Source organism: Microtus pennsylvanicus, chromosome 7, assembly GCF_037038515.1.
Source record: "Microtus pennsylvanicus isolate mMicPen1 chromosome 7, mMicPen1.hap1, whole genome shotgun sequence".
NCBI lineage: Eukaryota > Metazoa > Chordata > Mammalia > Rodentia > Cricetidae > Microtus > Microtus pennsylvanicus.
Genome location: NC_134585.1, coordinates 69149105 through 69164376, shown reverse-complemented (window position 1 = coordinate 69164376; position 15272 = coordinate 69149105). Strand labels below are relative to the sequence as shown.

Here is a 15272-nt window from a genome sequence, read left to right as displayed (position 1 = left end):
TACAAATATTAGAATGAGAATGCAAGCTTGAAGAGAAAAAGTTAAAAAAAAAATCTACTTTAAATATTACAGAAGTGCTGGACATGGAAGTGCAGACCTTTAATCTTGGCATTTGGGAGGCAAAATTAGGTCTGATCTATATCCTGAGATCCAGACAACCAGAGTGATGTAGAAAGACCAGCAGAAGGAACAGCAGGCATAATTATTTGTGCACACTCATAACCCCATCCCTTGGGAGTTCAAGTTCAGCAACCATAGGGATGTTTGAGGTCAGTCTGTGCCACTGGAAACCCTGTCTCATAAAACAAAACAACAGGCTAGGTGTGCTCACATGTTTAATCCCAGCACTCAGGCGTCAGAGGTGGCAGATTTCTGTGAGTTACATTAGCCTGGGCCGTACAGTGAGACCCTGTTTCAACAAAACAAAACAGACACATAAACCAGCAAAATACTATATTATAGTAATGAAAAGCTTATTATGTGTGTTAAAATAAGTATAGCCGGCATTGGATCATTTTAATACTTATTTAGTTTCTGTTGGCTATATGTAAATAGACCAAGTACATCACCTTTAGCAGTAATCTATTCATTTTTCCTAGACAGAACCCTGGTTTATAAGATTTGGTAATTGCACCAGTCCTTAATTACAATACTTCACTTAAAATAGTATCCATCTAAAAATATCTAGTTTGATGCTTAAAATAAAGTGGCAAGGCTAGTCATAAACATTTGCTTGCCTTTTTTCTAGTACTGTTATTTGCAGGTGGTCATTCCTAATAACCCAATTAGCTAGAGCATGTGGTCTCTGAAAAAGATGTCATAACATATTAGTAAAACTGCAGTTATATAATATGCCAAGAATTGGAATTTTACTAGGTTAATTAAAATATCAGACAGTATTTAACTCAGGAAACTTTTTCCTTTTTTTTCTGAAAATTTTATTGATTTAAATTTTATATTATGCGTATCTATCTAATTCATCTAACTCTTGGCTTTTTTCTTATTGGAGAATCTCTGTGGTCAGACATGGTGGTGCACACTTTTAATAGTATGCTATACTTGGAAGACTGAGGCAGGAGGGTATCCGAGCTTAGGGCCAGCTTGAGTTCCAGGACAACCAGGGCTGTGTAGGGAGACCTTGTCTCAAAAACAAAAACCAACACCACCACCAATAAAAAATTAAAAAGAAAAAGAAAAGAAAATACATATGGGTAAAGGTAGCAGAAGCTTCAGTTAGTAGCTTACTCTGAGCCTGTTAGTGGGGCTCACATGTGCACGGATACAGAGGAATTTCAGTGTAAACTTAGCACCACGGTTTTGTTTTTATTCAGTCCTAAGTCTAGGAAATCCTCTAGAAATTCTTTATATGGTCATCTTTAAGGCGGGGGGAGGAAGCCTTTGATTAGAGCAAATTGCAAGAAACGGTTGAATCATATTTTACTTAAATTAATAATTGAGTTATTTGTAAGGATTTGTGTTGTTTCAAGTTTCTTCAAGCTTTGTCCCACTTGCTAACTGCCTTTGAGGCTACTTAACCAGGAAGCACCAAAACATCACTTTGAAGAGACTGCTGCCTCTGTGTACTTCTGTAATCAGAGTATATCATTAGCATAAGTTACTTTCCTTATTTAATACCTTTTTATCATTTTATTTTAAAGAGAGACGTTTAAGAGGTTCTAGTATTCTTCGAGGCTGAAGCTGAGAACCGGAAGCTTAAGCTCTATTGTAGAACATAGCTTCATCTGCTCATATAAGGAAAAGAAGGAATATTTCCACAATGATAGATCTTTGGTTATACAGGTAAGTTACTCAGTTCTGCAGTAGAGAAAACAACTGTAGTTTGATTTTATTCATTTTGGTGGGAGGAGACATGTTATTTCCCATCTTCCTTTCTCTGCCTTGCTGTTTGATGGCATTCTCGAGCTGTACGGACTGAAGATTAAATATTTTTCCATTTCTCTTTTCTCAACAAATGAATAAATGAAATGACTATTGGTATCTTGAGACTAGACTAAACCTGTCTGAAATATACATATTTAAGGAGCAGTGTGAAAGTCGTTGACTTCTCAGTTCTTTTAAGTGTGTATTCATTTGAATCTATTCTGTCTTCCTGTATGGCTCTCTGTCTTGTCAATCATCTATTATATCTCTCTTGACAAAAAAGAAGTGATCCCTTTGTATATAACTGCATGATAGAATTTCCAGACTTCAAAGAGGTGACTATTAACTTTTCAATGCTTTGAGTGGATAGGGTCACAGGTTTTCTTCTGCTCCAATGGAGTGATAATCAATAATCATACAATTGAAATAATTTGTCTGTTAAAAGAGTTGTATGACTAGGTGTCACAGTGTGCACCTGTAATCCTGCCACCAGGACAATCGTTAGAGTTTTAAGGCCAGTTTGGGATGCATAGCAAGACCCTTTCTCAAAAACTACATCTCAGACTTGCATGATAAAGAAAGTCTGAGCACAGCTTATGCTACAGACAGGCAGAAAGTCATACTGGCGACACCTCTCGGTTACCCTTACTCGCTTTTTTCTTTGATTTTGGCCTTTGTACCTGGAAATATATGGGTATTGTGACCAGTTTTCTAGATGTTGTTCACTTAATAAAACTAATATGATGATAATATTGGTGTTAGCTAGGCGTGGTGGCATACTATGCCTTTAATCCCAGCACTCAGGAGGCAGAAGCAGGTGGATCTCCGTGAGCTGAAAGGCCAGCCTGCTTTACATAGTGAGTTCCAGAACAGCCAGAGCTACATAGCAAGGCTCTGTATAATAATAATAATAAATAACAATTTATTATTATCCAGAGTAATAAAAATAAAATAATATTGGTGTTAATTGCCAACTCCTCATCCTAAAGTAAACTGGGACACTTGGTGAGTAGAGCAGGGGCCAGAGGCTACAGTATGGAGGTTCCAGGCACTGTACTAGGGATAGTTTTTGAGTAGAGCGTAGCTGCAGCATGCTTTGTTTCTAGTGGGTGGGCCTTTGTCGTTTAGTCTGTCCTATTTCTTTTGGTTCTGATTCAGTAATGTGGGTGTAGTCACTAGGACTGGAGGTTCATGATCAGAAAGAGCTAATAATGTTTCAGAATTTTAATAGTTTTTATGAAAGTAGATTCAAGTTCAGGGGAAGGTGCTTCAGTGGAAGTCTGATAAGAGTTAGGATGTGTGGATTTAGGGGAAGTTTGAAGCTCTGGACAGGCTGAAAAAGTTTGGTTGCTTGGCCTATTTCATTCTCTTCAGTAATATGAAAGCTTCGGAGGATGGGGCATGCAGGATGTTCTAATTCTAGTGATGGGGTCATGTTCTCTTCTTGTTCTGTGGAAAATGCTGCTGCTCACCAGCTGGTGGGTAACAGAGGACAGAGTTTATAGTTTTATTACTGGGTTGGGTACATTTTCTCACATGAAAATGTGAACTCAGGTTTCCCTTAATTCTAAAACTATAATAATATAGTTTCTCTTAACAAATGGGTGTGGCTAAGGCTTTCACCAGGTGTCTCTTAGTTTATATTATTAAGGGTGTTCCTGAGCTAGTTGGCAAATAGGTTCACTTCTATTCCCATAACAGCTTCATATTTGGCAGGGATATAATTATATGACCAAACCTCTTCATTGGATTCTTTAGTGACTTTGTATTTAGCTAAAATAAGGAAAATGGCAGTTTCAGTCTGTACTACTTTGCTAAATAAATAAACTTGACACAACAACATTGAGATTTGGTTGGAATAATGTAGACAAACTTTATTAAAAGTCCCATATTGATTAATGTCTTTTACGTTTAGTTTATCAGATAATTGCAAAATGTATGTATACTTCATATATGCTTATGTAAAAATGGGAAAGAGGAAGAAATATAACAGATTTGTTTTAAACTCGGGCTTTCATAATTTGACTAGATTTTTACTTTAAGTGTAAAGGTAGTTTTGCAATCTGTTTGATGCTTCTTTAGCCAAAGCAATCATGGCCTTACTTATAATGTTTTGTTTTAATCGTTATGATGTAGTAAAATATTAAAGAGAATTATGTATCTAACTTGATTTGCAACCTTATGATTGAATGACGTTGTTAGGCTACTGCCTGAGTGCAGTATCTCAGTGTTTCTCCTACTCCAGCATGTTGAATTGTTGGGTAGGGTCTAAGATTCTGCAGTTCTTTCTTTTTTCTCACCTTTTCCTCTTTCTATTCTAAGTACCAAACGCAAGTCAGTTTCTAGCAAGCTTCAGGACATGCTTCTAATGTGAACTCTCGGGCTATATGGTTACAGCAGTTTGAAATACCAGAAAATACTCACTGCCCGCCCACCCTCCCTCCCTCCCTCCCTTCCTCCCTCCCTCCCTCCCTCCCTCCCCCTCTCTCTCTCTCTCTCTCTCTCTCTCTCTCTCTTTCTTTCTTTCATTTTTACTGTTTATTAGTCCTCTCCCGAAACAGGTTCTTGATAATTGCAGCCTAGTAGTTAGCCTTTAATGTAATCAGTGGATAGAACTAAAGCCTTTTTAGGGAACAAAGACACAGAAAGAGACTTAATCTTTGGTTCTAATCAGTGTTTTAGTTTTATAACTGGAATCATAAAAGTACAGGCTTTCATAGGTACTCTTTGATACTGATTTCATTTATATTTGTGTGTACATACACGTTTATATTCATACATATATACATACATGTTTATATTCATACATATATACATACACTTTTAAAATAATTATCAGTATTAATGATAGATGTCTGATTCAATACTCTGTTTTGTGGAAGTTAAATTACAGAGAAAGGTTTTGCATCTTGTTCAGATTGGTATGGAAAGAGAAGAATGGTTAAAGAGAGCCAGTTAATTGAAATCTCTTCAGGGGGTTATAAGCCTTTAATGGGCATCAGTTATTGAAAAATAAAAGCTTAATCACAAGTTATGAAGATAATTAAATTTGTATTATATTTTATAGTTTGCTTATAAAATTAATTAATTTTTAATCTTACATTCATATTTACATAGATATTAGTATATAACCTTCAACTTTGAGAACTCCAGACTTTGATACTTCAAAGAAATAAATTGCTTTAAAAAATCTTCAGTTTGTGTTCTTTTAACACATTAAAGTTTAACTTATTTATTTTGATCGGGAGTAGAAACTGATCAGTATTTTTTTACCTGTAAGTAAAGCAGAACTGCTTTCTTGATGGCAAGCTGTTAGAAAAATAACTTCCATTTCTAGATAGTGCAGTTCATGTGAATGCTGTCTGCTCTGATGGAGCATACCTGCTTACTGTTAAGCTGATCTCCAGGAAATTCTCTAAAATGATTAATGCTGTTTTAAGGATTTTAAAGCATGCCCTGCTTCAGAATGAACCTGAGTTCAACCGACTTTGCATATTTCACAGAGTACTTTTCTTCCTTAGCTCATTGTCAGCAACCAGAAATAGGGCAGCAGTTTTCTTTTCTGTTTCTTGCGCAGCAAGTTGCTGTGCTCTTCTGTAGTTGTAGTGTTTCCAGTATTAGGTAATGCAGTTGAAGCCTAGAAGGGAATGTGCTTGATTTGCGTGGGGAGTAGATTAAAATGGCGTTAGATGGGTTCTGTGTGAGGGAGGCCACTGGAAGGTGACCACGGCAGGAGGAAAGCATGGTGAAGCTGCGTTATGCTGTTGTTGACCCTTTCTTTATTTAACCATTCCGTGCTCCTCTTGAAGTTGTTAAACAGCAAGTGAAGTGACAAAATATCTAAGAAAACCAAGAGAAGGGGAGGAAGGGGATAGAGACGTGGAATATCATAGTGCCTTTGTTCTTCTTGATCATATGGAAGACCTGGAAAATGTCATTAGCTCTTTCAGAGTTTACCCAGGTGGATCAGTGAGGAGATTTTCCAGTAGGCTTCCTACTTCTTTTAGAAGGTTCAAGCATCCGTACCAGAAAATTCACTCACCTCCACACAGTGAGTTAAAGATACGCTGCCCTACATACAGAACCTTAAAGAAGAAAATGGGTGTGTGTGCATGTGTGTAAATACACACATGTGACATGGGAGATGATACTCCTTACTTCTGAAGTGACTCTCTTTGAGGACAGCTTTTGCTTTCTGTCTCCTCAGAATGCTTTCATGTAGTGATATGCCTTTCTCTAGAAACTAGAGCTTTGATTGGTTGTGGTGTTAGGCAGTGCAAGCTAGTGTTGCGGCCACAGTTTAATTACAGAAAGTTCATAGCAATATGCCATAGCTTGTTATCAGGGGACTTCACCAAAAACCATTTTAGTAAAAACCACAGACTGATTAGAAATGTGTTCTATAAGATAGCTAGCTGATCTATAACTTTAAGAGTGCTACTTTAATAACCAAAATGGTTATGTTAGGTTCATCATTTCTGAGAGGCAAAGAGACAGTGAACTTGGTTTCCACAGTTGTGTATGAACTGGCTATATGTAGGTTGTCAGTAGATTGTTGAGGCTGTCTGTGCCTCAGTCTCCTCAGTTGTAAAGTAGGTACAATAGCTGTACCTGTGAGTTGTGAGACTTCAGGTAGTGCAGGGTGTTTAACATAAACATGGAGTCCTAGAATGTAAAAAATGGTATTTAACTGTTAGCTATTATTAATGTCATTATTGGAAATTTTAATAAAATAATCTTTGTCCCATTATTTATTAATAATGGCTATACTTGGATAAAAAGTTATAACTTTATACTTTTGTTTTAGATATATTAACTATTACCTTTTTCTCATTATTTTGTTTACATTTTGAAGGTTTCCCAATGAGTGGATCATGATGACCGTATGGTAGGGACTTGCCATAGTATGGCTGCTTCCCGATCTACTCGTGTTACAAGATCAACAGTGGGGTTAAACGGCTTGGATGAATCTTTTTGTGGTAGAACTTTAAGGAATCGTAGCATTGCTCACCCAGAAGAGATCTCTTCTCATTCTCAAGTACGATCAAGATCACCAAAGAAGAGACCAGAGCTTGTGCCAGTTCAGAAGGGAAATGCTAGCGGAAGAACTTGTGATGTAAAACAGCAGAGTGCGCGAGAAGCGTGGGTAAGCCCTAGGAAAAGAAGATTCTCCTCTTCCGAGAAGGATGACCTAGAAAGGCAGGCCCTAGAGAGCTGTGAAAGAAGGCAGACAGAGCCAGCAGCGCCAGGCCTGAGGAACATTAAACGCTATTCTAGAGCTGAAGCCTCAAACAGCTCAGAGGAAGATTCGCCTGTAAAACCAGACAAGGAGTCGGTAGACCAGAGGACAGTAGTGGACCATGATGCAGAGTTTGAAGGGACTAAACGAGCTTGTCGATGTCTTATATTGGATGATTGTGAGAAAAGGGAAATTAAAAAGGTGAATGTCAGTGAGGAAGGGCCACTTAATGCTGCGGTAGTAGAAGAAATCACAGGCTATTTGACTGTCAATGGTGTTGACGACAGTGACTCGGCTGTTATAAACTGTGATGACTGTCAGCCTGATGGGAACACTAAACAAAGTAGCACTGGTTCCTATGTGTTGCAGGAAAAATCAGTAGCTGGAAATGGGGATTCAGAAACGCTGTCTCCAGTGTTCTTTGGTAGTAGGAAGGAGGACAGTTGTATAGAGCATCTCGTGCCTTGCACAAAGTCAGAAGTGCAGATCAAGTCGGAGGACCCCAAACTAGTAACTTCCTGTCTCCCTGTGGAACGTCGGAATCAGCTGACTGCTGAGCCAGCCGTGGGCCCTGTTTCTGAAATTCAGTCATCCTTAAGAGATTCTGAGGAGGAAGTAGATGTGGTGGGAGATAGCGGTGTCTCAAGAGAGCAGTGTGATGAGAACAGCAGGGACCTTCTGGACACAGATCCTGAAAGCATGCCAGTCTCCGCAGAGCCAGAACCGTCCTCTACGCTAGACTGTGCTTCAGCTCAAACGACACCTTTATCCGAACCGCAAGAGCACCGGTATACCCTGAGAACTTCGCCTCGAAGGGCAGCTCCAACCAGAGGTAGTCCCACTAAGAACACATCTCCTTACAGGGAAAATGGACAATTTGAGGAGAGTAATCTCAGTCCCAGTGAAACGCATACAACTGTTAGTGATAATGTAAGTCAGTCTCCCACAAATCCTGTTGAAATTTCTCAAAGTGAAAAGGTTCTGTGTTGTGACTCTCAAAACCATGGAGGTGAAGGACTAAGTAAGTCACCCTCAGAGGCCACAATGAATGTTGGACCCTTGCCGTCTGCCAAAGAGAGTGCCAGTCAGCACCCTGCGGAAGAGGAGGATGATGACCCTGATGTTTATTACTTTGAATCAGATCATGTGGCACTGAAACACAACAAAGAGTATGTGTAAATATGGTAACCATGAGTTGTGCTTTGTTTATCACTCCAGGCTTTCAGTATCATTCGTAAATGTCTAGTCTGAATGTTTCTATTGTGGAGGAAGTTAACACTTCAGCATAAGTTTAGACTTAACATAAATTTCTTAACTCAAAAACTGAGATTCAGCATTGAACTTCATTACTCGTCTCTAGTTGACGTTTTCTGGTGCTGAGTTCCCACGTGTCTAAATAAGAAAGGACAAGTGAAACCACAGGCAGTGTCACAGGAAGTCAGTGGAAACATGAGCGCTAGTGCTTTGGATCTGAGTTAGCACAGTCCACTTGGACTAGAGATTTATAACATCTGCCTTTATAAATCATAAGTATGTAGCTATCGTCTAGGTACTGACAATCTGGCAAACTAGAAATTATATTTAAATCTCCATTAAATGTCTTACTTTAAGAATGTGCTTGAGGCATCATTGTTGTAGATTAGAGCAATGGACAGTGCTGTTAACACTGATGGTGGCTTGGCTCAGCCCTGGCTCATAGTGCCTGTAAGGTCTCAGCCTTTACCAACGTACTTTTGCAAAAAATTCTGTATCCAAATTTTTCACAATTTTGCTCATTTATTTTAAGTTATTCTGGAAAATAACAAAAATGAATCAGAGCTAACTGTCTCTAATCCTAGAAGGACTCTAAAGTCCTTAATTAAGTAAACTAATTCCTCTCATCGGTTGGCTTTTGACTGCTGTCACAAAGTCATATTGTAGTGGTTGTACAAAAATAATTGGATTTGAAGAATATTCTAATGCTTTTATTGTGACAGATGCCTGGTCAGGTATCACTGGGACATGATCTCTTTACCATGCTTAGCAGGACATTTGTTCAGGACATATATCTGGTAACACTGTAACCTTTTAGCATAGGTCTCTTTTCTGGAAAAGAGGATTTTTTTCTGTGCTCTTTTTGTTTTTGTTTTTGTAGATTTTTTGAGACAGGGTTTCACTGTGTTGTGGCCCTGGCTGTCCCAGAACTCACTCTGTAGACCAGGCTTTCTTCAAACTTAGATCTGCTCGCCTCTGCCTCCTAAGTGCTGGGACTAAAGGCATGTGACATCGCTGCCCAGCTTCCTATGTTCTTTTAAAATTGTATTTTAAAACCAGATTTAAGAAAGATTTTATAAATTACTGTAGAAGGTTCCAAGTCTAATAATTCACGAGATCAGTTTAAGGCCGGAACGTATAATAAATGCATAAGTGAAAGATTTCAGTTAGAAATAGGATAACTGGTACATGGTGGCACACCCGCACAGTCCCAACATGAGAGGCCAAGGCAGGAGGGTGCCTGGGTCATGTAAGGGGACCCTGTCTCAAAAACTAAACAAACCAAAACAAATCAACAAATGTTTTCCATTTGTACATAATTTAAAAAGGGAGGGTTATAGGTACAAAGAAACATGTTTTAGAGAAACAACTAAAACATCAAAAAAATAATAATCTTGTTTCGTTTTCTTATCTTTGAAATGGGGGCTATCTTTCTGTGTCACCTAGGTTAGTGTTGAATTGTGACTCAAGTGAGTCCCCTGTTCTTGAGAACATGGGACTTTGAGCTTTTGTCACCATGGCTAGCTCCAATTTAAATGACTTTGAATTTCTCCAGAACTTACCTTGTTTTTTTTTTTAACTGAGAGCCTGGCAGGTGAGAGGCGGGTGCTCTGTTCCTGAGCCACACCTTCTCTTCCAGAAAACAATGTTCCCTTGATGTCTGTTGTCTTTGTTACAGGGTATTCTCTTCAGTTTTGACTCATCATTGATTCTGGGAAATAGTAATTCACTCTTGTTACTTTTAAAATTGAGGTTATTAAGGACAATACTCCCATAAAATAATTATCCAAGTAGTGGCTCTAACTCCAAACAGGTGGTATTCCATGTACATCAGCACGGGGCATGGAGTCCTTTAGAGGTGGGGTGCTGTTTACTCCATGAGGACAGTGCTCAGTGCCGATGCTTCATTGAGTGACTGGGTGAAAGAAAATACTTATTTTGCTCCTGTTATCTTTTGCTTTGAAAATGACACTTAGTTTTAGGTTTTACTTTCTTTTGCTTTCTGCTTGCATTGCTAGGGATCAGAACCAAGGGTCTGCATGGCAGGCAGATGTTCTACCACTGCTCTTCTTGGATGGAAAGAGATGATCATGATTAGTATCCTGGTTTGAAGTAATTCTTAGAAAACAGTATTTGATCATATTGCATGTAAATTCTTTATAAAAATCCCTTTTTGTTTCTATTCCCATGTTTTTTAATATAAATGTCAGAGATAATTGGCTTTTAAAAAACAAAACTATAAAACAAGCCAAGTGATTTTTTTAAAAACAGCATCACTATGATGCTCTCATGCTTTCAAGTGTCGGGAATTTCAAATGCTTTGAAAGTGGTATTGGTGGATCCTCTCTGTTGGTGCACAGTACTCTTTGTGCTAGAAAAGTTCTCTAGCTCATTGCCTGTGAAACTGGGGATTTAGCCTTGCCTACAGTCCTTTAGTACTCTGCCAGAAGGGACCACGTCCTACTTTCTGATGCCAATTAAAGCAGGTTATTAATGTCAGGTGCCATGCTGCACACAGTCTACAGACCCCGTCTCAGACAAAAAGTGTATTAATAGAAAATCCCATGGCTGCCGTCGTGTTCTCTTAAAGAGTTGGGCGCTTTGATTCTACCTGTTACAGTAAAACTAAGCTAACAGTAATGATTTAATTGGCAGGCTTCGCCTTGTCATTTTAATTTATCCGTCTCTTTGAAAGACTATCCCTTGTAAATGTTTGAGAAGATACTTTAGTGTCCTAGCTTTAGTCACGGCTCATGACAAGTTTGTCAACAGCACAGGGAAGTGAGTCTGAGTGTTAGGGTACTTGATTATGGCTAACATTGTACTTTTGCTTAATCTTTCTCTAAATAGAGAACTCTATTTGCTAACTGAAAAAGAGGCTAGAAAATGTGTTCTTCTGGTGAGGTTCTTGCTCGTGGTTATGTTAGTAGTATTGCCCAAGGCAATACTTGCCCTGGAAAAGTTTCCAGTCCTTGAAGGTCAATAATGCTCCTTTGGTAGCCTGGCTGATCACTTGCCTAACTGGCTGCTCTTCCTGGTAAGCCCTGAGGTTCTGGCTTTCAGGATCAGATAAGGGTTTTAAGGTCCTAGGGTTTAGATTTAGTATTTTTTTCAATTCAAAAGGTAATCACTAGAAATGAAACTTGGTGATGTATGTCAAAGTAGGTATATTACACAGGCTGTACAGTAGAGTCTGATGCCAGTGGTAGCATACATACCGAGTGTGTATGAGGACCTGGGTTCCGTGTCTAGTACTGCACTGCAAACACAAAAGCATCACGAACTAATGGTACAAATGGGTCGAACTTTGGCCTTTAAAAAAGATGAGTTTTGTTTGTTTTTGTTTTCTTTTTTGAGACAGGGTCTCTTGTAGCTCAGGCTGTCCTTAAGTTGTGCTGTTGCTGAAGGTAACCTTGAGCTTCTGACCCTACTCCCTCCCTTTCCTCTGTTGCTGGGATTACAAGAGTGCCGTGACTGGACTCAAACTTCTGTGTTCTAGTTGGTAATCCGAGCCAGGTCTGGTTAACCTCATGGAATGAAGACTTCCTCCAGGAACTTAGGGAGTTTTTAGATTGAGAATCTTAACAGAGCAGATCTTTGGTGTTTGGTTTTTAAACAATCTGGCTATAGTTATAATGCCCTCATTTTTAATCCGTCAGAACCAGCATTTTAGGTGAATGACCCTCATTTAACTTATTTAGCTGCTTTCATGTTCTTTGTTTTAATAGTGTGTTTGTGAAGAACAAGTGGCTTCATGGAGAGGATTTGGTTAATTTACAAAGAGTATTCTGAGGGTTTAGAATGCGGTGGTCTATGAAAGTCAGCAGCTACTGGGGAAGAGGGTGCTCCGTGCTCCTTGCCAGCTCATAGAAAGTGCTGTAGAACACCAGCCAAACCTGACCCAGGCTTTGAGTGTGCGGATTGATGGGAGGGGCAAACTCTGTCTGAAGTATAACATTTGTTGTCAGGAGTAAGTCACTGACTGATCCAAACATGTAGTGAATTGTTGCCAACTTAAAGTATTTTCTTATGTGTATGGTTGTCTTGCCTGTGTGTATGTCTGTGTACCACATGCGTGTGCCTGGTACCCGTGGCGGCCAGAAAAGGAAGTTGGGTCCTTTTGTACTGGGGTTCTAAATGGTGCTGAGCCCCCATGTGGTTGCTGGGAACCCTGCACCCTGGAGTACCAAGCACCCTGGAAGCAGTAGCTGGTATTCCTAACTACTGAGCCATTTCCAGGCCCATTACCAAAAATTTTTAATTTTCAAGTGATATAGGTGATTTTAAATAATTCTCTGCTCTAATCTTAAGTATACTGGCGCATAAATAATAGTCTTACCATTGCTGGTTTAGGGTCTTCCCTGGCAGAGACCGTGGACCAACACTTGTGACATCGCTGTGATAATAGGTCTACTTTTCCATCTGGTATGATTCCTGACTTCTTTATAATCCAGTAGTTTCGCTTCTTCCTGCGTTCTTTTGGCATCTCTGTGGCTTAGTAGTTCATAGCTATACCTCACAGTTTTTATAGTTTGTAGAAAAGTAACTTCTGTACTAACCATGTTCAGTGGTTTATTTGATATGCCACATGCATAAGAAAGTTCAACTTTAACAATATGTGTAGATATCTTACTCGCAGTCACCAATTCTCTCACTCTGAGGAACTAGTACAGTTCATTGACATTTTCTGACAGTAGTTGGCGTGACTTAGAGAACAGCAAAATAAGATCTTAATTTCTCAAGACTTCCTCACTTTGTCCCTAGTCACAAAGAGGTCCTTAAGTTTATCTGTAATTTCTCATGTGATAACTTATGACTTCCCTTTGCCCTCTTAACAGTGTTAGAGAAGTTCACAGACCCCAGGGAAAAAATTTATTTTATCAACTACAGAAAATACTTGAAAGGATCTGATTGAGTGGCCATATTAGAGAGGAACATATGGGAATGTTGGGGAAAGGCTAAGGCACTGACGTTTGGGTGTAATACTGTTCCAGTCATAGATTGTTTCTCTGAGCCCTGCCTAAAGAATTCTTTGTTCTGCATGGTTGGGATGTGTGTGGTTCTAGCTTTGTCAACACTTACTTGTTTTGTGTCCAGCTCCATGGTAATCTTTACTTGCTCTGTAGTCTCGGGTTAAGTTTATGGAGCTTTGTGTTTAGCTAGAAGCTCCGTGTAGACATGGGGCTTTTTTCTGTTACTCCTTTCTCTTTGGTGTCTTGTCCTACATATTCTAAGTCTTCAGCTTCCCCAAGCTGTTTTCTGAGTCTGTTCAGAAGGGCATCTCTTGTTCCACATGCTAGCAGTTCTATGGGAAGAACGGTCATTGTGGCACTTTGCTCCTCACTCTGTCCTCTCTCACTCGTCATGGTTCTGCATTGTCTGTTGCCTAGGATGTGACAAACAGTTGCTTCTTTATATTCTCCATCAGGACAGTCATCCAGTGCCATTCTGCCGTAACTGTGAGTATCTGCCTTTGTGAGCTTGCACGAGTTTATGTTCACAGGTAGCTGTAAGATTGCAGAGATGGGTACTGGTCCTCTGTAAGAGCAATGAGTGCTTGACACTGCTGAGTCATCTCTCCAGCCCTCCATCTGGCTTAATTTTATTTTTAAAGTTTATTTTAGATATGTATTTTATTTATGAATGTTTTGCTTGTGTGTTTGTGTTAGAAGGTGTCAGATCCCTTGGAATGGATGTTTGTAAGCCACGTTGTGGGACCACTACAAGAGCATCAAGTGCTCTTAGCTACTGAGCCAGCTCTCCAGCCTCATGTTATATTATGATCTTTTCCTTTATTTTATTCTTTTTCTTCTCCCTTCCTTACTCCCCCCCCCCTTTTTTAAACAGAATCACTCTTGCCCTGTAGACTAGGCTGACCTTCAACTCACAGAAATCCACCTGCCTCTGCAGGGAATAAAGGCATGTGCTAGCATGCCCATCTTGACTTAATTTCAATGTATGCTGGGAGTGTTTCTTTAATGACATCCTCCCACCTGCTGGTTGACCACTCCTTGGAAATGCTCATCATCACTAGTTCAGATACTCTGGGTTGAACTCAGCCTCTGTGTTGAGCTTTACCTCCAGCCCTGACATTTTGTGACAGTGAGGATTGGCTTTTGTTTATAGCCTAAAAATTCATATAAGTAGATGTAGATTTTTAAATAAAGAAGCTGGGTTGAGTTTGAATAATAGGAATTTTAATTGAAGAATAGAGCTAGCTATTACTTGAAATACGTTTTGCTGGTTAGATATTGATGTGATTAGAGCAGGAGTTAAAGTTCACAGGATAATAAGCAAGAGAAAGTTCATGAAAGACATGAAACTGGACGGAGTTTGAAAAGGTCATTCTGAGATAATAAATGGTCACATTTGTCTGGAATTTTGATGCTTTTTCTTAGTCTTTGGAACTTTTGATGGATGAAGTCTGCTGTGGACTGTGTTTAGAAAGGCATGGGAATGTGTTCCTTTGTATCAGTACCAGTTTAACCCACTTACTAAAGAATGGCCGTTAATTCCTTATTTTGCTTGTTATGTGTGTGGGTACTTTGCTCTCATGTGTATCTTTGCACCGTGTATGTCCGGTGCCATTGCAGAGGTAGCAAAGGGGCACCACATCCCCTGGAAACTGGAGTTGCAGACAGTGAGGAGCCAACATGTGGGTGCTGGGAACCAAACAGGTCCTCTGAAAGAGCAGCCTGTGCTCTAACACGACCCATTTCTCCAGCTTTCTTCTTAAATAAAATTAACTGGCATGGTGTAGTGGGACATAGAGACAGACTCTTAAGTTTGAGGCCAGCCTACATAGTTCCAGGATAGGCAGAAAGATATATAGTAAGACCCTGTGTTGGAAAATAAAATTAAAAAAAAATTAATTCTAGAATGTTTTGTAGTAATTTGT

At 39.3% G+C, this 15272-nt stretch overlaps 1 protein-coding gene across 6 annotated transcripts in view; it reads left to right on the top strand.

Annotated features, from left to right (window-relative positions):
* Zzz3 (zinc finger ZZ-type containing 3) overlaps positions 1 to 15272 on the top strand; it is a 69825-nt gene that overhangs the window by 23838 nt on the left and 30715 nt on the right. For 3 of the 6 annotated variants that reach the window (XM_075981054.1, XM_075981055.1, XM_075981056.1), the window contains exon 3: positions 1659 to 1800. The exons of 1 other annotated variant lie outside the window; for it this stretch is intronic. In XM_075981054.1, the coding sequence (XP_075837169.1) occupies positions 1778 to 1800 (23 nt within the window). In that variant the 5' untranslated portion in view covers positions 1659 to 1777. Of the gene's footprint in view, positions 1 to 1658; positions 1801 to 6736; positions 8290 to 15272 lie in introns of all 6 variants that reach the window. 2 more of the 6 variants (XM_075981052.1, XM_075981051.1) reach the window with 1 other exon arrangement.